This window comes from Brassica napus, chromosome C8 (assembly GCF_020379485.1).
Source record: "Brassica napus cultivar Da-Ae chromosome C8, Da-Ae, whole genome shotgun sequence".
NCBI classification, from domain to species: domain Eukaryota; kingdom Viridiplantae; phylum Streptophyta; class Magnoliopsida; order Brassicales; family Brassicaceae; genus Brassica; species Brassica napus.
In genome coordinates, this window is record NC_063451.1 from 43,960,615 (window position 1) to 43,986,772 (window position 26,158).

At 38.3% G+C, this 26,158-nt stretch overlaps 8 protein-coding genes across 13 annotated transcripts; 4 read left to right on the forward strand and 4 right to left on the reverse strand.

Moving 5' to 3' along the window:
* Positions 1-1,051: 1,051 nt before the first annotated feature.
* BNAC08G36090D lies at positions 1,052-3,519 on the reverse strand. Of its 2 annotated transcripts, none has more exons than XM_013856609.3 (7): positions 3,300-3,519; positions 2,988-3,214; positions 2,785-2,907; positions 2,575-2,697; positions 2,355-2,483; positions 2,052-2,276; positions 1,052-1,919 (listed from the first exon to the last, which is right to left on the reverse strand). In XM_013856609.3, exons 1-7 carry the CDS (start codon positions 3,343-3,345, stop codon positions 1,200-1,202), a joined length of 1,593 nt encoding a protein of 530 aa, XP_013712063.1. In that variant the 5' UTR covers positions 3,346-3,519; the 3' UTR covers positions 1,052-1,199. The 2 variants fall into 2 exon arrangements, with proteins under 2 accessions (XP_013712063.1, XP_013712062.1); XM_013856608.3 differs by having other exon boundaries at positions 2,052-2,282.
* Positions 3,520-6,386: 2,867 nt separating this feature from the next.
* LOC106413799 (trafficking protein particle complex subunit 2-like protein) lies at positions 6,387-7,403 on the forward strand. Its single transcript, XM_013854543.3, has 5 exons — positions 6,387-6,509; positions 6,597-6,693; positions 6,798-6,867; positions 6,949-7,030; positions 7,134-7,403. The coding sequence occupies exons 1-5, from the start codon at positions 6,477-6,479 to the stop codon at positions 7,263-7,265; spliced, it is 414 nt and encodes a 137-aa protein (XP_013709997.1). The 5' UTR covers positions 6,387-6,476; the 3' UTR covers positions 7,266-7,403.
* Positions 7,404-8,611: 1,208 nt separating this feature from the next.
* LOC106415073 (diacylglycerol kinase 5) lies at positions 8,612-12,667 on the forward strand. Of its 5 annotated transcripts, none has more exons than XM_022707429.2 (14): positions 8,612-8,841; positions 9,005-9,284; positions 9,356-9,490; positions 9,572-9,700; positions 9,790-9,875; positions 9,970-10,093; positions 10,170-10,218; positions 10,389-10,471; positions 10,607-10,674; positions 11,182-11,256; positions 11,456-11,543; positions 11,626-11,742; positions 11,823-12,122; positions 12,341-12,667. In XM_022707429.2, exons 2-14 carry the CDS (start codon positions 9,093-9,095, stop codon positions 12,386-12,388), a joined length of 1,494 nt encoding a protein of 497 aa, XP_022563150.1. In that variant the 5' UTR covers positions 8,612-8,841; positions 9,005-9,092; the 3' UTR covers positions 12,389-12,667. The 5 variants fall into 5 exon arrangements, with proteins under 5 accessions (XP_022563150.1, XP_048621058.1, XP_022563151.1 ...); XM_048765101.1 differs by having other exon boundaries at positions 8,614-8,841; positions 9,374-9,490; XM_022707430.2 differs by having other exon boundaries at positions 8,642-8,841; positions 9,069-9,284.
* LOC106415074 (protein THYLAKOID FORMATION 1, chloroplastic) lies at positions 12,466-14,054 on the reverse strand. Its single transcript, XM_013855690.3, has 5 exons — positions 13,697-14,054; positions 13,350-13,617; positions 13,064-13,280; positions 12,801-12,916; positions 12,466-12,709 (listed from the first exon to the last, which is right to left on the reverse strand). Exons 1-5 carry the CDS (start codon positions 13,884-13,886, stop codon positions 12,613-12,615), a joined length of 888 nt encoding a protein of 295 aa, XP_013711144.1. The 5' UTR covers positions 13,887-14,054; the 3' UTR covers positions 12,466-12,612.
* A 979-nt stretch (positions 14,055-15,033) lies between these two features.
* On the reverse strand, positions 15,034-16,693 carry LOC106413822 (ethylene-responsive transcription factor ERF053-like). The gene has a single exon (XM_013854562.3). The coding sequence runs from the start codon at positions 16,314-16,316 to the stop codon at positions 15,375-15,377; it is 942 nt and encodes a 313-aa protein (XP_013710016.1). The 5' UTR covers positions 16,317-16,693; the 3' UTR covers positions 15,034-15,374.
* Positions 16,694-22,183: 5,490 nt separating this feature from the next.
* On the forward strand, positions 22,184-23,111 carry LOC106415360 (protein EPIDERMAL PATTERNING FACTOR 1). The gene is made up of 3 exons (XM_022707446.2): positions 22,184-22,418; positions 22,551-22,661; positions 22,763-23,111. The coding sequence occupies exons 2-3, from the start codon at positions 22,571-22,573 to the stop codon at positions 22,993-22,995; spliced, it is 324 nt and encodes a 107-aa protein (XP_022563167.1). The 5' UTR covers positions 22,184-22,418; positions 22,551-22,570; the 3' UTR covers positions 22,996-23,111.
* Positions 23,112-23,464: 353 nt separating this feature from the next.
* Positions 23,465-24,176, forward strand: LOC125591249 (putative cell wall protein). The gene has a single exon (XM_048765103.1). The coding sequence runs from the start codon at positions 23,543-23,545 to the stop codon at positions 23,984-23,986; it is 444 nt and encodes a 147-aa protein (XP_048621060.1). The 5' UTR covers positions 23,465-23,542; the 3' UTR covers positions 23,987-24,176.
* A 214-nt stretch (positions 24,177-24,390) lies between these two features.
* LOC106415358 (lipoyl synthase, mitochondrial) lies at positions 24,391-26,014 on the reverse strand. The gene is made up of 4 exons (XM_013856036.3): positions 25,504-26,014; positions 25,216-25,427; positions 24,758-25,137; positions 24,391-24,671 (listed from the first exon to the last, which is right to left on the reverse strand). Exons 1-4 carry the CDS (start codon positions 25,926-25,928, stop codon positions 24,564-24,566), a joined length of 1,125 nt encoding a protein of 374 aa, XP_013711490.1. The 5' UTR covers positions 25,929-26,014; the 3' UTR covers positions 24,391-24,563.
* Between the last annotated feature and the right edge of the window lie 144 nt (positions 26,015-26,158).

Consider the following 26,158-nt stretch of genomic DNA (forward strand, 5'->3'; position numbering starts at 1 on the left):
ACTTTAAAATAGAGTTTAGAGCATCTCCAATAGAATTCTATTTTTTCCTCTATAATTTACACTAAAATAGAGTAACTCTATTATAGTGTAACTTTGTTACTTTATAATAGAGTTATAATGAAATATAGAAGAATGTTACTTTTTCACTCCAAATATAGAGTAAAATATGATATTACTCTATATTTCACTCTATAATAGAGTAAAAGTCCAATACGGTGAAGCTACCAGGGTTCGAGTCCCATCCACTGGGGAATTAACATTTCGGCATTGCCAGGGACATGAGACCGACACGTGACAACACGTGACTAGTCTGGACCACTTCTGTGGGACCAGGATATCCCTGTATAATTCCAAAAAAAAATTATAATAATAGAGTAACTATATTATTGAGTGGTACCATTGGAGCAAAAGTTACACTATAATATAATTATTCTATTTTAGTGTAGATTATAGAGGAAAAAATAGAGTCTCATTGGAGACGGTTTTAGAGTTAAAATACTCCAAATGATATTCTGTTTTTCACTTTATTTTTCTATCTCATTCTAAAATAGAATACCGTTGGAGTATATCACAACTCTATTATAGAGTGAAAAATAGGATGAACCATTGGAGATGTTTCAAGTCACTTTGATCAGAGGAAAACAAGCTTTGGAAAACTCAGCAATAGCGGCTTGTCTCTCGGTCTCAACTCCGCCAATTAAGTATCTAGGGATGTCACTCACGACCAAAATGATGTCGAAGTCGTCAGCCCCTTTTGGACAAGATCCAAATTGTTTCCTCAGATATCAAGAAAAGCTTCTTTAATGTCAGGTCGACTCTTATTGATAAAATCTGTAATCGCTAGTGTTACTAACTTATTATGGTCCTCTGCTTTTTGTTTATTCCAAGGTTTTTTTTTCTAACTTTGGAGTAATATGTTGGTTTGATTTGGTTGGTCAACTTACTAACTTCTCTTTTTGAACATTGTTCAGGATCATGGTTTCTTCTCTTTGAAAATAGAGTGATTAAAGGTGAACCATTTTTTCCTTTCTTAATTTTACTCTTAACTCAATCAAACAATCATACCTTTATTTATTTATTTTACTAAGAAGCACTAGTACGATATAACAGAGTAGAATGCAACATAAAGTCTACCGTTTGTTGAACATGATCTAAAACATAGACGGTTTTGAATTTGAATATTCGAATTATAATATGATCTAGACCTCCACGAGGACAGCTTCACCGTCAAATTTATGGACCTTGCTCTGGAACAGCTCCATCTTCTTGGTCACCCACGAATCCTTCATCTCTATCTGCCCTAGCCTACCAGCCATCGCCGTCACCCTCTCCCTACACTCCTTCATTTCCTTCTCTCTCCTCTTCAGCTCATCTCTCAGCTTTTCCATCTCCACCTTCCCCTCCTTCATACCTCTACTGCACTCCTCTTTCTCCATCTTCGCCGCCTCGTACCCCCCGAAGCACTCCACCGCCTCCGCCAGCTCCTCCACGGCCGTTTTCAGCCACGACACGTCGATTCTGACCGAGTCCATGTCCTTCACCACCGCCGCGATCTCGGCCACGCGCGTCTTCGACAGATCTCTCAGCGCCGTCGACTTCAGCTCCGTCACGGCCGCGGCCAGGGACTCTAGGTAAAACGACCTTGTTGACGTGGATTGCAGCTTCGACGAGGCGGCTATGTCTCCGTGTTTGTCCATGATAGCCCGGAGCGTGGCGGACACGCAATGCCGCACCCTGTAGTTAGCGACCGAGACGTAGGCCTCCGACTGTGTCTCTTCCTCGTAGCTCTCGAGTCCGCGCATTTTGGTGATCTCCTGCATCGTGAAGCTCTCGGACTCGTCCGGCAGCTCTGGCGGCTCGAACTGCCTGTCTTGCTCGTAGGTTTCGGCCGTGGCCATCTGGTACTTGTAGTGAACCGGCTGCACATCATTATTGGGCTTTTAAGCATATTTTTATTACTTGTAGTGAACCGGTTCTAGTTTATTTGTTCAAAAAAAAAAACATATTTTTTATACTTTGTATTAGATAGATGTAGTAAAAAAAAAACGCACCGTGCTACTCCCAGAGACTCCCCTGGAACGATGTCCAGTTGAAATCTCTGGAAAGAGGTAGGTGGCAGAATGGTTGTCTTCGTCGTCGTCGTCGCTGGATGAGTAAAATGGTGGTGGTGGATAGCGGCTTGTGGCCCCGTGAAAAGGACTCATGGGAGGGCTGCTACGCGGTGTGACATCTGCATCTGCCTCGTAATGATCTTTACCCTTGTTGTATCTCTCAGGCTGCAACTAATTAAGAAGAGCAAAAATCTGAGAATGAGTTTGGTTAACAAAGGCGTAAAGAGAGTTTGGTGCACCCACCGTTGCCCTTGTGTGCGGCGGGCTTCGGGATGGATGAAATGGGCTCGAAGGAGCGCTCCTCTGCGAAGTTAGATGGCCCTCTGCCTCATACCTTTCTCTACTGTAGTCTCTCCCTCGAAATTCTTGTTGCTAATACAAAGATAATATCTGGTTTTACATTTTTTTTTTGGTTTTGAATGACAAGAATGTAATAAACACACACAAGATTCAGGATGGGTACCGTGTTGTTGGGAGCTGGAGAGCGGCTTCTGGAGGGATGAAAGGGGCTCACATTGGCCTCTGTCTCATGCATTCTCTCGTGCAGCTCTCTGCTAAAGTCGGTAGACCTCCTACGGCGACCAGGCTGCAGTTATAGGCCAAACAACCAACAAACGTTTTGTTAAAATTGTTCCTCATCTTTGCTATGGATGAAGCAGAAATGAGTGAGTACCGTGCGAGTTCTGGCAGATCGAAAGGGGCTCAAGGAAGATTCACTCCTTGGGGTCACGTCCACATCAGGTTCATAAGAAATGGCCTCTGTTCTTTCTTTGCCATTCTCTCTAGGACGCTCGGGCTGGAGTTACAAAACTAAGGATCAAAACCATGAAAAGTGGAAGATAACTGAAATCACAAAGAGTCGAGAGTAGACAGTACCGTGCTATATCTGTAAACAGGAGGCCGGTGGTGGGAATTGGGGACGCGTTCAGAGGCTTGTTTTTGTTGTTTCCAGTGAGTAGTATGGTGATCAGAGATTGGGAATGCATACTCTGATTCCGATCTTTTTATGCCGTAATAAGACACAGGCGGAGATGACCGACCCTCGGTGGGATGAGGAGGACTCGAAGGATTGCTCTTGCTAGCACTTTTGTGACCGAACAATCCTGAAGACAGATAAGACATACACCACTTTAGTCTTGGTTGCCACTCATATAATCTAATCCGGTTAGAAGAAAAAAAAACACTAACCTGCTCTGTTGCCATACTTCTCTCTGTTTGAAATAAAGAAATCCATCCTCCGATTGTTATGAACAGCCGCCGCTTGATATCCACCAGACAGACAAGACAGAGAGTCCAACTACTCTATTTAGTAGTATAGAGATGGAAGAAATGACGTGGTGTGGTCTTGGTATTTTAATAACCTGACCATGACAACCCAACTCACACTGACTTTGTCAATTCTGGCAAGCTTTCCTTTTACTTGTTTTTATTTAAAAAAATTAGATAGATACTCACGCTATACATGAGTTATACGTTTATTTGGTTTACATTTCTTGTTTCACTATAATTTATGGTTGTGACAAAGTTATATGTGATTGTTTGTTGTTAATATAGAGTGAATTCACTTTAAATTTGCATATAAATTGTACATGTGATTTGCAAATATATGTTATCAGAGGATTTGAAAGAAAACTATTACTCTAGTATTTTTTTTAAAAGCCTTATTCCTCTAGTATACTTGCAAATGGTGAAATGTTTGTAATCGACTTTGGGTTGCTTTAGGTTTCAGTGCATTTCACGTTTAACAATATTGCACAATTGACTAAAAATAAACTGAACCAATAAAGAAAAACTATTTTCTAAGTATAAGTTAATGTATACATATATTTAATGCAATATAAAATGATCAAATTTAATACAATATTTAACATATAACCATATAAGTTTAGTCAAGAAAATAGGTGACGATACGGAAAATGAAACAAATAATGCATTTAAATATAGTTTTTCAAAGACTGATCGGTGCTAATTTATTATTTTATACTGTGAACTCTACGTTTTAAATGTGTGGGTAGGTGAAACAATAAGAATGTATCTACGTATGGCTTTTTGTGAAGTTAAAATGGAGTAAAGTTATTTTAAGAGAATATATCACATTACCACTCAGGGTCAGTCTTTATTTTATTGATATCACAATGGATACATTCTGCTGCTAGGACACTTTTTTCTCAATTTTCTACTTGATTCTAAACTAACCTAGTTAATCATACAGCTGACTAATCAAAGAAGAGAAGTGACTCAACCAGACACATCTCGCTTTCTTCTCGACGGTCAAGAAGTTGATTACACTAAGAGACACTTTTTGACTTTTTATTACACCTAGAGACACTTCTTACATGTGACACACTTTGTTGTGGACCAGCAACATATTATGGACAATTTTGCCATTAATGGAAATGACAGTTGTGGATGAGTGATTTGTGGACGAGTGATGTGTGGTTGGGTGATTTGTGAACGAGTGATGCGTGGATGAGTGATGAGTAATGTGTGGATATGTGATGTTAATGTGTTTATAGTAGATAAGTGGACAAACTCTCTGTTTTGATTCCATAAAACTATACAACAATACATAGACATGGACTCATGTTACTAAAATTATACCATAAAACGTGGACACGGACTCTGTTATCTCCAATACAAACACTTGGCTTCTTCAGCTCAATTGATAAATTATCTGCAGTTAAACTTCAATCAAGATGAGAAAGAGATGATATTATGAGTATGAGCAGAGAGAAAAATCGAAGAAGCGTTTACCTTTTGTCGGAGAGTAATAGATCTTGCATGTCAGAGATTTCTGATCTAAGGAATTTACGCTTTGTCATGACGTGGATGTATGTAATTTTGATTAGAATTGAATTTAGATCCCGAGATGATGAATGTAATCGAATGAATATTGTCTATGTCCACAACTAGTTTATAATTTTGTTAAGATGTTCATGTCCACAACTAATTTTGTTTACACATTAATATATATAATATATATATGAACATGAATCTTAAAAGATAGAAAATTTTATATATAGTTTATTATGACAATTATTTTTATTTAATATATTTTAGAACTTGAGATAAAAGTAAATAAATACATAAAGTAGAATAAAAAAAAATAATAAAATAAAATAAGAAGAGGAGAGAGATTCTCTTTAGTTTAGGGTCATAAAAGTTTTTTTGACAAACGAAAGTGTGTCTCAAGTGATAAGTGTCTTGTAGTGTAATTTGAACGTGAGAAAGTGCTTCTAAATGAAAAAAATTCTTTTTAGTATGGAAGACCAAGATTAATCCAATTTTACTAAGCAAATTTAGCATATTCGTCGATGCTTGTGTACCCGGAAACACTAATCTTTTGCATTACTGTTTCTAAAATTTCAGTTAGCGAGTATAACGCAATGGTTCCGGCTAGAAGGAGTTTCCATAAGGAGATCTATTTTTATAAATATTGATCTCATGCCAGTTAAGCAAACATAAGAATCTTTTCTCCTTTTTTATTTTATTTCTAAACATAAGAATCAAGATATATGCTTACAACTACATGTTTGTTGCTAATGACATTTATAGCATATGGTGAGTTGGTTTTTCATTACTTGTAACTCATTTTTTATTTATAGGAAGAAGAACAAAAAGACAAATAGAAAAATCAAAGTTTAACTTGGAGCGTCTGAGCAAAATAATAACACTGTCATACAAATTTTATTAACCATTTTGCTGAGCCCGACAAAATATCAAGAAAACCAAATATTGCTTATATAAGTTTGTAAATAATTTTTCAAACTATTTAAAACAACATAGCTACCTAAGTCAGAATAAGATCGAAAAATTCATATTCTTATTCAGACCCATGTATTTGAATTGAACTTGAAATTTTATTGGTTTCTAACATTATTATTTAAACCAAAATAACTAAATCCAGACTAAATCCAAATTCATAAATAACCAAACTATTCATATATTTCTTGAAACGAAAACTAAAACCCACAACTGAATCGGAATCAAATCGAAAATCAAAAAACAACAATCTAAAAATAAACCAAAAACCGAACACATATGCGTAAACATGTTAAGCGAACAAAAAAATAACTTAGCACTTTCAAAGTCGCGGAAACTATTCTAGTAACCAGTAAGTTTTAGTCCTTGATTACCAAAATATTGACATTTAACGAGAGAGATGAACGGTTGATGCTTTTTTTTTTTTTTTTTTTTTTGAAACACTGAACGGTTGATGCCAGTAAACAGAATCCTTACCTGGCTGGGATTAGTTCAAAATTTAATGTTTATTTTTAAAAGGCCCAAAAGTTATAAAGCCCGGCCCATAAGAAGGTGGATTTCTAACCATTTCGGGATCTCAAGATCTGCAAAGGGAGAAGAAAGATGATCGTCTGCGTCTCCGTCGTCGGCCACCAGGTAAAAAAAGCAGCTGACCTTACATTCCGATTTCTGATTTGATGCGACTTTAACATTCTGATTTCTGAATTTTGGATCCATAAACAGAACAATCCGCTTTACATACAGAGCTTCACCGACGCTGATGATGCCCTCAAGCTCCACCACGTCGTTCATTGCTCCCTCGACGTCATCGAAGAGCGAGGTAGGTCACTTCCACGTTTCCCCCTTTGTTTTTCTTTTTGTCTGCATCGCATCGCTTTTTTCTTTTTGTCTTTTTAAACGTTGGTGTCAATCTGTTTCTTTCAGTGAACAATCCCAAAACCACATTGAACGAGGCTTTTCTTGGCCTACTCTATCCTACACTCAACTACAAAGTGTAAGCACTAAGCTCTGTCTCATTCTCTCTCTGTCGGTTGATACTTATATTTCTTTGGGTCCTTTCCTTTTCCTCCTGCAGGTATGGTTACTTGACTAATACCAAAGTGAAATTTATACTGGTCACAACTGATTTGGATGTCAGAGACACCGATGTCAGAAATGTAAGAGCCAACTTTTTCAATCTGCTCCAGATTCTCTCTCTGTCGCTCATATTCTTACCACCAATTTACTAACAATAGTTTCATTCTCCTCTGCTTTCTACAGTTCTTCAGGAAGTTCCATGCTGCCTATGTGGACGCAGTCTCAAACCCATTCCATGTCCCTGGCAAGAAGATAACCTCTAGAACCTTTGCTCAAACTGTAAGCAACATTGTCGGATCTTACGGTTTGAACTGACCCTCCTACTTGTGTTTACTGTGCATTGCGGAACTACATTTCTTTTATGATTTTTCTTTTCTTGTTGATATCAACGCTTGGATTGTTGTAAGAAGAATTATTGGTTCGCATAAATGGACGTTCAAGTTTGGTCTTTTATGGAAAATTTGTTAATCTTGAAATCGAATCGGAATGAGATAGATATAAGAGAAATTCCCTAGGATATAATATGGGAATACTTCTATGCGAGAGCGAGACACAGACTGGTTGATCGAGAGACAAGTATCCATTACCAAACTAAACCAGCCACTAAATGTTACTAAAACAAAACCAATTTATATATATCTTAGTGGCTCTAGAACTGGCTCCGCCACAGCTGCCGAGTGGGAAAGAAAGGGGACTCGAGCTTGGTGGGAAGATGGAGAAGAACAACGGAGGCTGTGCTAATAAGGCGGTTGGGTTTGGCGGGGAGAGCTGCTGCGGCTGCCATTTCTCTTTTGGTTTGGTTCGTCTTCACACACAACAGCACATGTTAACTATTTCTTCTGATCTTTTCATTTTTTCCACCGTTATATGGACTCTAAACATGTATCACAGCCGTCGGATTGGAAAGGCGGATGGTAGATACTAGATAGACTAATAACCATCATCATCTTAAATAAATTCTTTTAACATATCAAAAGAATTACTCAATCCATTTTTAAATGATCTATGTTTTGGAAACAAAAAATTGTATCTAAAAATATATATATTTTAATAGTTTTAGATAATAATAATAATAAGTATAAACTTTTAAAAGCACTGAATAATTTTTAGTTAAATTATATCATTTTAAATGTTACCACTATATTTTCCGGTTTGAATTTTAACATTTGAGATTTGACATTTTAAAACCGAGAGCTAATTTATTTTGATGTCTCCTAATAACTTTTTTTATCATGTGCGTTGACAACGTGTACTTTTAAAGAGTAGAATTAATTGTTGGATTTTTAGTTTGTCAAAATGTACATGTACTTTGACATATACATTATTAAAAAAAAATCTGAGAAATTAAGTTTTAAATTTTAAGAAGAATTTTAATCACTATTTCATATAGATTTTTTAATTTAAATATTTAAATATTAGATAAAAATGATTAATGATAAATGTCATCTTTTTAATTTTATTATTTATGTATAAGTTTAGAAATTGATCAAATTTGGGTTTGTGGGAAATTGATTATATTTTTGGGGGAAATTGATTATTGTGTGTAAAATACTCTTTGATTATACCAAAATTGAAGCTACGATTGGTGGAACCAGACGACATTAGACTTATGAAGTTTTTGTATAAGTTAAGGGTCAAATTTTGTGTCCAAATATAACCGTAATAATTAGACGGGAGAAGGTGGAAATAAGAAGAAGAGACGTGCTCGAAACCGGTTTACCAAACCCAACAAACAACACACAGTGGGAAGTTGAAACAAAAAAAAAACGGAAGGACGAGTAGTAACGCGGGCGCATGACTCAGTCCGCGTCAGAATCCGGAGGCGCCGTCGCTACCAAGAATCTCGCACGTGGGGGACCCTGTTCCTTTCTCTAACCGCCAACCCCCCCAAGTATTCCATGAATCTTCGTTTACGTTTTCTCTTTTTATACTGTATTAATATACAAAGACAAGAATATCATTTTATCATTATCTTTTCGGATCCCGATACCTTCCACCATTTTCTCATGCTCCAATCGAAAACTGTACCTGTGTTTTCCTGTTGTTGATCACAGATCCCATCTGATTCTACTTTCCCCTTAAAAGAAAAAAAATCAGGTTGTTTTGAATCTGAATCAGTGATTCATACCACGACGCGACGGCATGGATAGCTTATCAGATTTTCTCAAGGAATTCTACATCCCTACTTACGTCCTCTCGCCGGAATCGGAGACTCCGGCACCAACCATCGCTCCGCCTGAGAGTCCCGTCCTCGTCTTCATCAACTCCAAAAGCGGTGGTCAGCTGGGTGGGGAGCTCCTCCTTACCTACCGCTCTCTTCTCAATGACAATCAGGTAATCTCATCGCTCGAACTTGTTTTTTTTTTTTTTTTTTTTAATTTAATTTAATATTAAACCACTGTCAGTCAATCTGGTGTGCTCAGGTGTTTGATCTTGGGGTGGAGACTCCGGATAAGGTGCTTCGCAGAATATATCTCAACCTCGAGAGGCTAAAGGATGACGATCTCGCTTGTCACATTCGAGACAAGTTAAAAATAATTGTGAGGAGGAGTTTGTATTAAAATAAATTACAACGCTCTCTTTCACTACCATTTTGTGATTTACAATCTTTATATATATAGGTTGCAGGAGGTGATGGAACTGCTGGGTGGCTCCTTGGAGTTGTATGTGACCTTAAACTATCACATCCTCCTCCTATCGCCACCGTACCTTTGGGTACAGGAAACAACCTTCCCTTTGCATTTGGATGGGTGGGTTTACCTTACACACTACACTCCCTCCTCATCAGATTTGTTTCTTTACTATATTATCAAGAAGCATTTTCAATCTCTCTCTTCAGGGAAAGAAAAATCCGGGAACTGATAGGGCTTCGGTGGAGTTGTTTTTGGATAAAGTGCTCAAGGCCAAAGAGATGAAGATTGACAAGTATGTATACATATCTCTCTGTTCTATTTTTTTTTTTTTTTTTAACAATAGAGTGTTTATGAATATACATTTTGTTTTTTTTTTTTCTTTTAAGTTGGCACATACTTATGAGGATGAAGGCTCCTAAAGAAGGCCCTTGTGATCCTCTTGCACCTCTTGAGTTACCACATTCTCTACATGCATTTCACCGTGTCTCTCCAACAGATGAACTTAATAGGGTAAATAATTCTTTCTGCCAGAATAATTCTGACTCATTCACTCTTATTATATGGATATATCATTTACTCTTTCCAGGAAGGTTGCCACACATTTCGCGGGGGATTCTGGAATTACTTCAGCCTGGGTGAGAAATTTGTATTTTATTTTTGCCTACAAAATGCTAATATGCTTCTATTTGCCTCTGGATTTTTCTTGAGTCAGTAATAAGCATAATAGCACTGCGGTTAAGTTTTCCCCTGATCATCAAATTCAGAGACAAATCCCCCTTGTAAGTTCTCGATTGTGCATGTGCAGGAATGGATGCTCAAATTTCTTATGCGTTTCATTCTGAGAGGAAGCTACACCCTGAAAAATTTAAGAATCAGCTGGTTAATCAGGTACCTTGTTCGTAGAAGTTTCCTTACCCTGGAGGCTTCTGCTGTGATTATGATTTATGTTAGTGTGATTACGCTTACAAGTAGTACATACTTTGCGTTGGCTTCACATTCCCACTTTTTTTTACAATATGGTAGAGTACGTATGTAAAGCTTGGTTGCACGCAAGGATGGTTCTGTGCCTCTCTTTTCCACCCTGCTTCACGGTAAGCACATGTGAATATATATATATATCTACGCTTTGTTTAGTTTCACTATTTTCCTGCCCCTAAGTTTCAGCTCCCCCCAATTTCTCATTCACATTTTTTTTATTTGTGTCCAACCTCGGAGTTCTTAAACATTTTTCTAACTGTTTTCAATGAACTTTGGCTCAATCCTTTGTTTTAACTATACTGTTATAATGTCAGTAATTGGAAATATGGCGCCAATAGTTATTCTCTGTATACATTCATTTCTCTAATAGGGCCTCGTTTGTGTGCCAAAAATGTCAAATTCGAATACTTTTCAACATCTATATACAAACATGCATCAATGAGCACCTTATGATTGGAGTCTTATACTTTTAATTTTAAATGAGTGTAATCTTATGGTGGTTACATATTCTCGGTAATGGAGTCCACATTTTCTGTAACTTAATCTTTGTATCCTTGTATGATATGTTTTTACTCTCTTGCACGATATATTAGACAGTTCTATCATGTCTTCCTTTGCAGGAACATAGCTCAGCTTGCAAAGGTTAAGATTGCAAATAAAAATGGCCAATGGCATGACCTCCACATACCCCATAGGTAAATGTTTTATTCCATTCAATCTAAATGGTCCTGAGGGCTAAGTGTCAGTCACGAATTTCATACCATGTTGGATAGTCTTGGGACTTTACTGTGTTTGATCTTCATTTACATCTCAAACGTGACAAATCAGTGCCCTACCAGGCTACCAGGGATAAAAAAAAACTCCAATTCCTGACTTTTGTTTCTGCTCTCACAGCATCAGGTCCATTGTATGCCTGAATCTGCCCAGCTTTTCTGGAGGACTAAATCCTTGGGGTACACCAAATCCCAGGAAACAACGCGATGTAATTCTCTTGACATTTTGTTTATATAAATATTGACATGGTGAAATAATGTTCATATTTCTTTTTTCTTGTGACACAATAGAGAGACTTGACTCCACCATTCGTTGATGATGGCTTCATTGAGGTTGTTGGGTTCAGAAATGCTTGGCATGGTCTTGTCCTACTCGCTCCAAATGGGCACGGCACACGGCTTGCCCAGGTAAGTCTTGTACAAACATAAATGATAGGCACATCTCGATATGATGATTGAGTGCGAGTTGGTTTCTCTTTGGTGACTAGGCAAACCGGGTTCGGTTCGAATTTCGGAAAGGTGCAGCGGACCATACATTCATGAGGATGGATGGGGAGCCGTGGAAACAGCCACTGCCAATGGATGATGAAACTGTGATGGTAGAGATTTCACACCTTGGCCAAGTGAACATGCTTGCAACTCATGACTGCCGGTCCAGAAGCATGTACGACCCTTCGACACCCCGCCATCAGGAAGAGTATGATGATAATGAAGACGACTCAGTGACTGAAGAAGGCGAGGAATATAGAAAGTTTGGTGCTGCTGATACCTTCAAGATTCCTGAAGAGGTTGATATCTCTCACCTTAGTTAAAAGACTATTGATTCTATCTATGCATTCTTCCTCTTATATTCTGCTTTCATCTTTTTCATTTCATTTTCGCATAATGGTCGAGACAATTATATGTAATGTATCTGGATGCTAAAACTTTTAAGTCTCTGCAATTCCTTAGCATTGAATCTGATATATCGAGATTCATTTTGGGTATTTTTATTTTGTTTTAATAGGGACAACACATAAATAATTCAAAAGGCAGGGCTTTAAGGAGGAAATGACGTAATAAATCGTTGGACACGTTCCCACTGAAGGCAGCACCACCCTATCAATGCATCTAAACTACATGCATCAACAATTATGTAAAAAAGCTCATAAATTCGAAAGACAGAGTGATGTTTGTTCTTAGGAATGAGCATATGTATATCTCAAGTCAAGAAGTTGATGTCGTTACTAAGAACAATAAAACAAAAAAAATCACAAATAGATTGTTTTAGGATTTTCATTAAACCAAGAAAGATAGGCTATTATCTCCCAGAGACTTGGAGATTGATTCGTTAGCTTTCTGGGATTCGGCTCTTTCCCCTCTCTTCTTCTTCTCCCTAAATAACCACACGACAAGCAATGTTAAAAGGTTCCACGAGACTATAGATTTAAGTAACATACAGAGGTAGGTTTTGGAAGCATCAATACCTCTCGACATACTCCTTGAGTAGTTCCTTGGCTTGGACAAGCTTTGACAGCAGGTTGCGATACACATCGAGGTCCCGATCCACGCTTTTCTTGTTGATATTTAGGGACGCACAAAGCTGTTGTTCCATGAGAATGAATATATGCAAACATGAAACCATTGCATAGAATAGGATAACCAAGATGGTATGCTATATCACCTAGCTAAGCCGTAAATTAAAAAAAAAAAAAAAAGAAAAGGAAATGGGAAGACAAAGTAGTATGACCTTGTCAAGGACAGTTGGATCAGTAGCACCTGCAAGCTCAAGCAAGCGAAAGAGGCCAACAGCGAAGAACCTGCTGTAACTGAAACCCTCCTTACTGCCAGCTCTTTCTGAAATGTCCTTAAGAATCGCTTCAACTTCTCCTTCCTTAGAGGAGAAGTCAACTAGTGAAGCAGACGTCTGACTTCTGGCCCATTCCTCCATCTTCTGCGCATCAATTCTATGAAAAAAAAGAGAAGGTTCAACTCTATCTTTCAACTATTGTGAGAGGAGGAGAGAGAGAGCTAACCGGTATTGCTTAGGATCCTCATTCAAAGCTTCAACGTAAGCTTGGAAAATGGAATCACGATCCTGATCGCTCGGATACCCATCCATGAGCTGATCGTAGACGGTTACAAAGCCAAGTGCGAAAACGGGGTCGTAACGGTAAGTCCTTTTGTACCTCATCAAATGCTGCTGCACGATGAGCTCCTGCAACACGGTGTTGTAGATGCTTGGGATGGGCCGCTTGTAAGCTTTGAGGAAATTCGACTTTGTCTCCGATACAGGTGGCACATCTGAACAAACAAAGTATTGCTAAATGCGGCTAACGAAATTAAAGGAAAGCGTCTGCAAAGTATATAGAGATTTAATTACCGGTGACACTTGACATGCAGTGGATAACGAATTTGGGAGAGGAAGTGGAAGGCCTGGAAGAAGTCAGAGAGCGGCGAGAAAGTCTCCTGCAGATGGCGGAGACGGAGGCGAGAGGACGACAAGGCGTGGGATTGGAAATCTTTCCAGATTGGCCCAGCGCCGGGAAGGAAAGAGAAGCGATTGCAGCCATACGAAGGAAAGGAAGGAGAGAAGGAGGAGAGTTGTGTTATTGGGATTTGGGCAGAGGAGAGGATGGCTTGGCCATGGTAAGAGGATCTTCTGACTTGTGAGGGGACTTATCCAACTCTCCGAGTTGTCACAAGTTTAACACGTGTCTCTTCTGTGTTCTATCGTCTCAACTCCGTGTTACGAGGGGACTAGGCTTAGGCCCTTAATAAGGCCCAAATCTTTGCTAACAACATATCCAACTAATAAATCACATACGAGACTAAAATTCCAAGAATGAAATAACGGTCTCACCAAGGCGTAGACACTTTTCTTCGGAACCAAAAAAAAAATTGAATCAAACCGAACAAAAAAATGGGGTTGGATTTGGTTCTCGATCCTATCACAGTATCACTTAATTGAGCGGATCTTATATTTTTGAAATAAAAAAATAGAAACTAAATCGAACCGACTCGAAAACCAAATGGATATCTGAATTTCTATAATATAGTTTATGTATTTATAAATATTAATTATATTTAGTTTTAGGAAATATTCCCTACAATATTCCAACTAAATTTTGATAAACTTTTTAAACTGGGTACCAAAAAAAATTAGGTATTAAAGAACTTATTGAAATTGAGTTGAGGTATTTTAATGAAATTTTACTTTAGTATTAAAATAATAAAATAATTTAAAATATTATTAATAAATCAAAATACCAAAAAATGAAACAAAATTAATTTTTATCCGAAATATTTAAACTATCTGAATTATCCAAATTTCTATCCAAAAACCCGGAAAAAATCTGATATTTTATCAGAAGATTCTGATTTTTTTACTTTTTTATCCTGAATTAAATAAAAAGTTGAAACCGAACTAAAACCAAAATTATCTTGGATATTAGTTGATTCCCAACTTAACTACTGAACCAAACTGAAAACCAAAATAACCGAACCAAATCCGAAGCAAATTTTCTTAATATCCGAACGGATCCTTAAACACGTAGAACCGAAGAAACGAAAAAATCGAAGAAGCGAAAAAAGCTGAAATCGAACCGAAAAACGAATTTCTATGGCTACTCTCACCTGACATTCAATAAGGCATATCAGTCTATTGCTTATCCTCAAATACTATAGTTGGATTATCGTTGATTTCTCACTCTTTGTCTATGGTAAAAGTAAGACAACTTACTCATTCGGATCAGATTGACTTGTTCATATGTTACATAAGATAATCCAAGACAAAGAGGGGTATTGGAAAAGTACAAACACCAACAGAGCTTATATATAGTGATGATTGATCACGTTAGATCCTCACAATTACCTATCAACAAAAATGACGCTGGTAATAGAGAATCAGAATGTGAGAGTTATGGTGGGAGGAGATGACAAAAACTGTCTCCAGATCACAAGTCGTGCGTACAACTTACCTAATTGTCTATGTATGCTAGGAGGACTGATGAAGTGAAAGTGCAAACTAGCTTTGTAAAATTATCATAAGAATTCAGAGTTTATTTTTGTCGGGGTGGTTGATCTTGTTCATGATCTTCCTTCTGGTTATAAGAAATAGGAAAATGGTAATCATCCCAGAGAGGGCTTCCTTGTCCCCACTCCTCTGGAATTGCATTGAACCATGCCTCAGCCCAACCTGTGTCATCACTCACCCTTCCCACTGCCACACTCGAATCATCATTTCCTCTCTCGCTTGCCTCCGCAGCAGCAGGCGTTTCAGACTGTTTCTGATGCAGCGGAGTTGACTCTTGCTTATTCAGAAAGAGTTCCGGGAAATTAAGCCTTGCGGTCTCGCCCCTCAGCTTGAAGGCCTCCCGGTCGTATGCCATAGCGGCTTCCTCTGCTGTATCAAATGTCCCGAGCCAGAGACGTGTTCTGTTTCTTGGCTTGCGGATCTCAGCTACCCATTTCCCCCAGTGGCGCTGTCTGACCCCTCTGTACAGTTTGGTGGCGCTGAAGGGTTGGATCGGTCTCGCTAGTTGTAGTGGCAGTGGCAGATTCAGTATGTCTCTCCAGTACTGCATCATATGTTGTTGTTGCTGCTGATGTGCGTTTAAAAATGGATACACCTGACGTTGAGGACCAAACGAGATCATTTGCATTTGCCTCGGGTATGAAAACAGTTGCTGGTTTTGAATATTAGATGGAGCAAGGGAAAAGGGAAAAGCAGTAGTTGGTGGCGGCGGCTGATCAGGAGTAACACAGGAAGAGGATAAAAGATAAGGGTTGTGTCGGTCAATGGTCCTAATCTTTCTAAGGCTTCTCTGCGACAACGTTGTCGAGGATGTTTCTCCAACAAGTGGCTTCCACATGTCTGAACCTGAATTATCTTTACTCTTAAATTGGAGCGCCTCCTCTGACTCCATCTCGTGATCCATTTTCTCTACTTCGCTGGTACAGAAGCTCATGATGGATTTTCCCTTGTTCTTAGCCGTAGCCATATATAGATGTGTCAGCCGACTGGAGATTTAAAAAGACAAGAGGATGGCTCTCTCTTTGTTTTATGGAAACAGAGGAATAGCGGGAGAGATGTGTTGTGTGGTTATGAAATCGCTTTCCTCTTTATATATCAGAGCCCGAGTGGGTGGGACTTGTTAACTGAGAGATGTTGACATATACCACTAAACAAAATATCCAACCCTTCTCAGGTCCGTGCCATGCACTCCTCTGCTTTTTTTTTTCTTCTTTTGGACGGTGTGATTTTTTACATTCTTTCTTTTTTCTTGCTAATTATTGTAAACGTTGATGACAGTATGGTCGGCTAATCGCGGCTACGGATACATGAGACTGAAACAATTGATTACGACGTCACCTCACCTGTATTTAGCTATTGGTAGTCATATTTAGCTTTGACTTTTTTTTTCTTCTTAATTTATAAACCCCACCTACAAAAGACAATCCTAACGTATCAAGAATGGAACAAACCAACTTTTGTTCACCATGGGGTTAGACAACATCTGCATCCTAAATATCAATCTGAAACTGACTCAAATTGAAGATATTGAACCGAACCCAAGATAAATATTTGAGAAGGTCCTAAATTACTATATCCGAAGAACAAGTATCGAGATTCGATCCAAATCGAAAACCAAATAACTATCCAAAAATATCTGAAAATATGTATCTCAAAATATTAGTTATAATCATATTTACAATAATTTAATGTCTAAAATATCATAAATCAAAAATATTTTATTTTATTTAAATTAAATTGGCTAATTTAGATAAAAATATTCAAATCAAATTGTATCCACAATTACTCTTCGGATCAAACAATTGATTTGAACCGTATTAAATGAGTATTTTTGGTTCTTTTGTTATTTTGAATAAACTTGAATAATTTGAGTATAAGATACTCAAACCGAATAATTTGGTTACTTTGGATAAAATATTTGAATACATTGGATACAATATTTGAATACATTAGATACAACAGTTATATGGTTAATTTATGATTTATACATCAAAACCATATCCATCCGGATTCAGGAAACCCCGATTTGGATCCAATTTTGTTTTTTATTATATCTGAATAAAACTTTTTCAAAATCCCAAAAAAACTGATATCAGAAAGCACAGACATGGATTCAAATGCATATAGCTAATGTTTCAATCAATTCAATAAAATATCTCATGTACCCATAACCACTATGCTATCAGTATATTCATAGATGGTCTAGACAGCTGTTTGGATACATAGGCTCCTAAGACCAATTGGGTTAGATCAAATATTTTTTTTTTTTTTGAACACTTGATCAAATATATTAGTCTCGTCAATCTTAACTAGAAGTTGAAGTCAACCTTGATACTGAATGTTTCCAACACATACATCTTCACAGTATATATCACATGGATATGTGGAATTAACAAATCATGAACTAACTAAATTCTTAAACTTTCGGCAAGAAGGCTAATAAAAACTCTAAACAAGTAATTTAAAAAGGAAAAACAAAACAAACGGGTTCGTGTCGTGAGAAGAAGTCAACAGCTTAAAGCTTAAAAGTCGGTGAATGAATGGGCCAGCTCTCTCCACTTCTCCACGTTTTCCCTTCTCTCTCCAATCATAAAATCTAGTCCATTTCATTCAAACCAAAAACTTTCACAAAGTTTGTCTAAGCAATGGAAAATATGCTATGTTCCTCTACCTTTTAAAACCTTGGATCCAACTACAAACATTTGATCACTATGAATAAAGAATCTTAGATGTGGCTAAACTTTTCAATAAAACTACATGAGATCGAGACGCTACAAAAAAGATTTTCAATCCTTCAATACCTCGATGCCAACATGAAATTGCTGACTTTTTACCCAAAACTGAAAAATCTGTTCATAAATTTTTTTTCCGTTGGTTGTTCTATTATGGTCTATCTACCCAAACCATCTCTTATTTGTATTTGTTTAATAATAAAAAAAATCTTAATATTCTGAACATTTTTTTTTTGTTTATTTTATTATATATATAATTTTAGCAATAACTACCATATATTTTTGTATATATATAATTTTATTAGAATATCTTTCTCAGAAGTCTAAGCGCACTGCTTCTCTCGGCGTTACTCTGAGCCAAAAGACTAAGAGCATGATTAACTCTGGTCTCTTAGCCGGAGTTATTAATTCATGATTTGACATTTTTTTATTTTTTTAACATTTTTCGGCTAAGAGACGGTTCTTATATCTTTTATTTAACAGACGGTTCTTAGAGCATGATTAACGGTAGCTCTTATAGCTGCCTCTTAAAAAAAATAATTTAAAAATAAACGGGTCCCACCATATTATTAAGAGCTGCCTCTTCTGTAGGAGGCGAGTTTAGTTTGGTTTTTGCATTGTGCGCGGACTCCACCAATACGTGGCGACCCGCGATTGGTTTGATTATTTTTTTATTTTTAAACCAAAAAAAAAAAAAACTAAAAACCTGTTTCTAAGAACTTTACCGTTAATTATGCTCTTAGATTTTCTTAGTTAAAATCCAAAAAAAGCTAAGAACCGTCTTTTAACTGAAGTTAAGAACTCCTGTTAAAAAACTGAGGTTAACCATGATCTAAGGCTGCTACGCTTCCTAGATCCCACAAGGTTCAGACTGTTTCTTAAATATGTTTATATTTTTTAAAGAAAAACTTTAAAGAAAATTAAACTCATAAAGCTAAATATTTTTCAAAAAGAATGACTAACAAAATAAAATGAAATCCAAAATAACGGAATAAACTGTTAAGAAAACAAAAGTATATAAAAATAAAAATCGAGTCTGAATGATAAAAAGATAATAGTGGGAAGTAGAGAGAGAAGAGAGAGAAACGTTTCCCTCCGGCGTACGGCCGGCGCGTGTGCGTCCGTGCCGTCGCCGGAGTACTCCCTTTTTCATGATTTCGTTTCCTTTCCTCGGTCTCTTCGCAGATCTACAATCGTTCGCCTTGTCGGAGCTCTGTTGCTGTCACTTATCGTAAGCGGTGGTGCGGCTTTGGAGTCAAGACGCGTCCGTATGGTGGCGCTCGGAGGTGACGGGGCTGTTGATGCGCGTTCTGGTGGTTTTATTTCCGGGCGATGGAGGCTTCTTTAGCTCTGTTGACGTCGGTTCTCTTGTGGGGGGGGGGGGGTGGAGGCTTTCATAGATCCACCGTCGCCACTCTTGCTTCCGGGAAGGTGAGGTTTCTTTAACTCTCTTCGCCGGCTTTTGGATTACGGTGAGAGGAGGCTCACATAGCTCCTTGATACCGGTGTGATACCCTTTGTTTTGGGTGTGGCGATTAGATCGAGGTTTGTAGAGGCGGTTGGTTCTTGTAATCTGTGAGGGATTCGTGGGTCGTCGAGGATGAGATATCAGTTTAAGCTCTCCGGCGACGGCGATGGAGTTTTTAGAAGAAGTTTGTGCGGTTCTCGGCTCGACTGTCCAGCGTTTCTGGTGGTCCAAAGTCGGAGGCGATCTCAGTTATCTGATGAACCCTCCGGTGTGAAGACAGTACGGCGATGAACGTTTGTGTACGTGCGGAGGCTCTGCAGGTTCGGAGCTCCGGCGGTAGTGGCGTCTCCTTGCGGCGCGCCTAGGGCGAACAGCCCGGTTTCTAGTTGTTTGGACCGTGTGGCCGTCTTGTATTACTTGGGCTTTGGCCCATTGTGTGTTTATACTTTGTGGCCCGTAGTATCGTGGGCTTTTGTTTAAATCTCGTGCTGTTTGGGCTTCGGCCCTGGGCTTGGCCCATCTATCAATAAAAACAATTTGGGAAAAAAAAAAGAATGATAAAAATATAATAAACAAAAAAATGATTGAAGGAAAGACAGTAGGAAAAAATATAGTAACGGCATGTGGACAAAAAACTAGAAAAAAAATACAATAAAACAAAAAAGCAGGTTAGTGGGGTAGGTGGAGCTTTGAACCGATCATTGGTGTGGACAAGATTAAGGATCCGTTGTTAGGATTTTGAGGGCTTTGTGAGTTCAGAAAATCTCTAAAGCTTCATTTTTATCAATCAAGCTTTTTTTTTTTAAATTAAACATTCTAAAGTCTCTAAAGTCATTATAAGTTTATTTCTCCTCTTTTGTGTTGGTTTTTCTAAAACCAATAATGCGTGATTTTTGCAATTTTTTTTTTTCACTAAAAATGTTTTATTTTCTTTTTACTTTGTAACTAAATCACTTATTTAAGTTTATAACAATTTCGTTGAAATTTAAAATTGACAAATTAATCATTGAATTTTTTTTCTTGTTCATTTAAGATCCGTATTGTACTACTTTTATAATCATCTATATTTAAATTTTTAATAGTATCATAATTTTATTTTTTTAATAAAATATTTTAAATATTATTCCAAACTTCTATAATTTTAATTACCAATCTTATTTTAATAAAACGTAAACTATCAGCCAAATTCTCTATGGCCATAATTCTGAATCCAAAGCTTATAACAAAAGTACTTATCAATCGGACCCTAAGAGTCCTCGTAATTAGGGTTCTTTAAGATTTTTACCATTTGAGCAGTTGAATCAATGATCGTTTTCATGCGAGTAAACTTATTTGTAATATTTAGTGGGGGCAGCTGCCTCCTCCCTGAACACCGTAGATCTCCCCCCTGTTTCTATCTCTTACTGTGGATGTAAGATCTATTATTTTCTTGGGTTTTGTGTTTGTGAATGCGTCTTATATAGTGAGCATTAGCTTAGAGTTTCCCATTTTATTGAATATTTTCATTCTTATTCATGTGGGTATCACAAAGGCATGGCCGACTACCACTATGTTATTCCTATTCCTCCAGATATTGCACAGCAGAAGAAGAGGAAATGGATGGAGGTGAAGTCGCTTGCAGGTGATTCTTTTCCGTTCATTTTGGTATTTTCATTATATTGCAAATCTTAATATTTTGTAGCGAAAAGAATATTTTGTAGCATAGTTTAAAATTTTAAATACGTATTCTTGCTTTAAGCTGTGTTTTGATGTAAAGTAAAACATATGTACCAAAAGAACAAGACAATGTTCAAGTCTATACGGAACCCATACGGGACCCTTGTCCTTGTCCAGTTGACATTGTTCAGGCCAAGAACTACACCAACAATTTTAAATCAACCTATTGAAATTAGAAAAGAAATCCGCTAATGCAAATAAAAAGAAGTGACTCGCATATAGTTGCCAACTAATTGTTGATGTTAATTAAAAAGATTAACTGTTAAATTTATGATAAAAAAGTGTTTAGGGATTGGATCTGGTGATAAAAAAGATTATGTAGATGTTTTTGCAGAAAAAGTGCTAAATAACATTTGTTTATTTTGTCATTATGTGTAGAATACAAAGAAGAAATGAACTAAGACTTTATAGTATAAATTATTGTGGTTGATTAATTTTAGATCTTTTCCTGAAGAATGATTGCTGAATAATAAAATGTTCATTTGCTTAATGAGTATGTCTACTCTTTAGTTATTTCTGACCCGAAACCAACAAACACTAATGATTGATTAAACTAACCAATCAACTTAACTTGTAAAACGAGTTGGCTTAGAACATGATTATTGAGAGGTTCTTAGGGTGGAGTTCTTAGCGGAATATAAGAACCTGTGTCTTAATTTTTAATTAAAAAAGCTAAGAACTGGCTCTTAAATAAGAGTTTAAGAGCCGGTTCTTAGTTTTTTTAGTTAAAAGTTAAGAGTCAGGTTTTTATATTCCGTTAAGAACTTCACCTTAAGGACCTTCTAATAATCATGCTCTTACGTTATCTGACCAAAAATACGAACAGAAAAAATAAAAACTCACTTACCTCATCATATGAGATATGACAAATGCACTACTATTTAAGAAAAAACATTAAAAAAAACATTAATGGTGTGGGAGGGTCATTAATGGAGGTCACACAAAAGAAAGGCCAGAGAAGGCAAATTGAAGGTGACTGTATACAAAAGTAGGTCTTTCAGTTTTGCACAGAGGAAGCTCATGACATTCACCAAAGCAGCACGAATGAAGTTCATCAAGTTTTTAATTAGGCTTCGCTTCTTGTGATTCCTCGAAAATTTATATCATTTCATACGTTCGTTCTTGTTTTCATGTGACTTTCCTCTTCTCTACCGTGAGTCTCATCAATTTCGTAGATCGCTATGTTAACGATCCACGTATCATATATACACCTTCTTTCTATAGCCGTACGTATACCACACATTACCTCATCCCACTTCCTAACTTATATAATTTTACTACTCAGATCACAAGAGTACGTATATCATGAAGTCATTTCTTCTCCTTGTCCTATTCCTCTCTTTCTTTGTCGGCTCTATCTTCGCTAGTAGGAATTTTCCGACGCACCCCTATCCAAGTATGTATGCTATTCTCTCTCACTCTCCTTAATTTTACACACCTCTTTCACTATCTTCAATGTCTTTTAACTTGTTCAATTATGTTCGTGTGGGTGGGCAGGTCATAATCATCATCATGTCGGAATGATGGGTAGGACAATGAAGCGTCAGAGGAGGCCGGACACGGTGCAGGTGGCAGGGTCTAGGCTGCCGGACTGCTCACACGCGTGTGGCTCATGCTCTCCATGCCGTCTTGTGATGGTTAGCTTCGTGTGTGCATCGCTAGAGGAGGCTGAGACTTGTCCCATGGCTTATAAGTGCATGTGCAAGAACAAATCCTACCCAGTCCCATGATGAATTAGCCTCTCTCACACTTAACTCTATGCATTCAGACGTTTTGTTTCTTTCCTTTTGCTTCTTCGGATAAATTACCCTGTGTATGTATAAAATGCATCTTTTCCTTTTTTTAATTCTTTTGTCTTTTTGATATCTTAAACACAGTTTTACGAAACAAGAATAAGATTAGTTGAGCCACTCAAAAGCGTGGTCGACTAAATTGAAACAGAAAGCCACACAACTCATTGGGCTCTTGTTTATGGCCCATGACACCGCATTTCAGACTGCAACAACCAAAGTTGTAGAAAGAATAATATTTAAAGGGCACGTACATACGTTGTTGGCTTCCACCAAACTTTGGAGGCTCTCTAATAATTAGCACACTCCATTCTATGCATTTGTTACACACCTTCTATTTTCAACCATTTCATCTCACCTTTTTTAAATGTTTCCACAGTTAGCTCAGTAAATTCACTATATACAGACATACACCTTCCCTCCACAAGATCAAACAACCACACTACCTTCCCCGAGTTTTCTCACTACAATTTAAAAAAAAAAACAAATGGCTTCGTCCCTGCTAACACTCGCAGCAGCAGCAGTCACTGTCATGATTCTTAGCCTACTGCTTGGACCTGCAGAGCAAGTTAGCGGACTGCGTCATATTCCCAAGTCCCATAAGACCACTGATGTCAAACACCCTGAGTTTCTTGTCACCATTGAGCCAAAACCAACTATTCTCATCCCCGGTGTTGGAAGGTTCTTGCTTCCTCCCAAATGTAAGAAACCATTCTACCCATACAATCCAGTCACTGGAGCTCCCCTTACTGGCGGGTCTATCGGTGGTCAAATCCCATCATTTGGTGGTGGACAAGGAGGCGGAGCTCGCACCCAGCTCCCTGGTGGCGATGATACCCTTGTCCCAAACCCCGGATTTGAAACTCCAACCCCTGCCACTGGAGCTGGCGCTGGAAACAACGGCCAAGTTCCTCCGGTGCCACTACCCTGATTTCTTTTTCAATATCTGTCAACAAATAAGCATTTCTTTAATGCAAAAGTGTCTATTTGAGTCTTACCTTCTGGTTTACTAGCCGTCACCTTAAGAGTCATATGTTTGTCATCTCTCTCTTTCTTTTTGGAAGAGAGAATCTTGTGTCTTATGCCGTCAGAAGAAATCTAAAGCATTTGTTTACATGCCATTACATTCAACTATCAAAATGCTTTATGATACATGTACTCTACTCCTCCATTTCGCATACTAAGTAGACTAGATGAAGACAAGTACTCAATCAAAGCTGAATACACTAATCACCCATTCAAATTATTTCCTAGAATTTGAATGAACCAAACTAACAAAAAAGAACAATTACAACCTAATGATACGCTGATGCAAAACTACAAAAGGAGGTCGAATAAGGTAAGAGGATGGAGCAGAGTCGTATATATCAGAGAAAGATAGTATAGTAAGAGAAAAAGAGGAAACACACAAATGACAAATGATAGTATTACATTTTCTCATCATTATTCAGAGTAAACAAAGCAATAAAGTGAAAGAATTCACATAGTGTAATCTTGGAATTGAGTATCTACGGGGAGGAAGAAACTCGATCAGCCTCAATCATGGACTTTATGTAGTACTCTCCTGCTTTGTACGACGACCTAACCATCGGCCCTGATGCTACGTACCTGAATCCCTGTTTAACCAACAAACCCATTTAGCCCTCTCCTTGTTTCCCATCAAATTTCCAAAACAAAAAAAAGAAAAGAAAAAAGGCATTACCATTTCCATGCCAAGAAGACGGTATCTCTCAAAAGCCTCTGGTGTCACGTACTCAGCAACTGGCATGTGACGCTTAGACGGACGCATATACTGGCCGAAAGTCATAACATCAACCCCCGCCGCTCTCACTTTCTCCATAGTCTTGACCACTTGATCAGGGGTCTCCCCACATCCCAGCATCACCGACGTCTTCGTCAAGGTCCCTGCAGGCGCATGCTGCTTAGCCATCCTAAGCACATCCATCGACTGCTTAAAGTTAGCACGGTGATCCCTAACAAAGCTCTGAAGCTCCTCAACCGTCTCAATGTTGTGGGCAAAGACGTCAAGCCCTGACTTGGCCACCTTCTCAACACATCCACCATCTCCGCGGAAATCAGGAACTATATACAAATAAAACAAAAATCAAAAACTCAGAAAATCAATTAAAAAAACGTCGTCCTAGTCAGTGAGGAGGTTACCTAGAGCTTCTATAAGCATCTCCGGCTTCAAAGCTTTCAATCTCTGCACAGTTTGTGCAAAATGTCCACTCCCCTGATCAGGTAGATCGTCACGATCTACACTGGTGATGACGACGTAATCAACACCCCACGATGCGATTGCTTCAGCCACGTTGTTAGGTTCGTTGGGGTCAGGAGGTGGAGGCGTACGCGATGTCTTCACATTACAAAACCTATAAAAAAGAAAGAAGAAGCGCTGATTTAAAGTTGAGGAAGAGGAAGGAAGAGAGGGATGAAGAAGAAACAAACCTGCAGCCACGTGTACACGTATCCCCGAGGATCATAATCGTTGCGGTGGCGGTTCCAGTTTCGCCGCCGGACCAGCACTCGCCGAGGTTGGGACACTTAGCCTCCTCGCAGACGGTGTGAAGGTTAAGGTCTCTCAGCTTCTTCTTGATCTGGACGTACCTCTCGCCGCCGGGGATCGACTCCTTCATCCATTTGGGCTTGGGGAGGGGCTTCTTCTTGGTGCCGACCTCGACGGAGTAGGTATCGCCGTGGATGAAATCGGTGAGGGAAGGCGACTCATCCGCCAGCCGCGCTCGGAGAGACTCGAGGGTCCTGGGGGATTGAGTTGTTGCGGATGAGACGGGAGTGATCGGAGAGGAAGAGGAGAAGAATCTCGACGACGCCGGTCGAAGGAATCGAGAGAGGAGGGCCGAACGGGATTGCATATCGACTCTCTGTTCTGATTTGGGAGATCCTCACCGCAAAAAAAGTTGAACGAGGAAATGGATGGTGAAAGAACGACAACATCTCCTCCCATCTCTCATTTGGGACTTTTATTATAAGGCCAGGCCCATTACGTTTCACTCCCCTGATTGGCCCAACGATTAAGAAAGCGTTGGTTATTTATTTCTGTATGGATGGAATCACATGACTATGACCCAATGGTTGTCTCAAC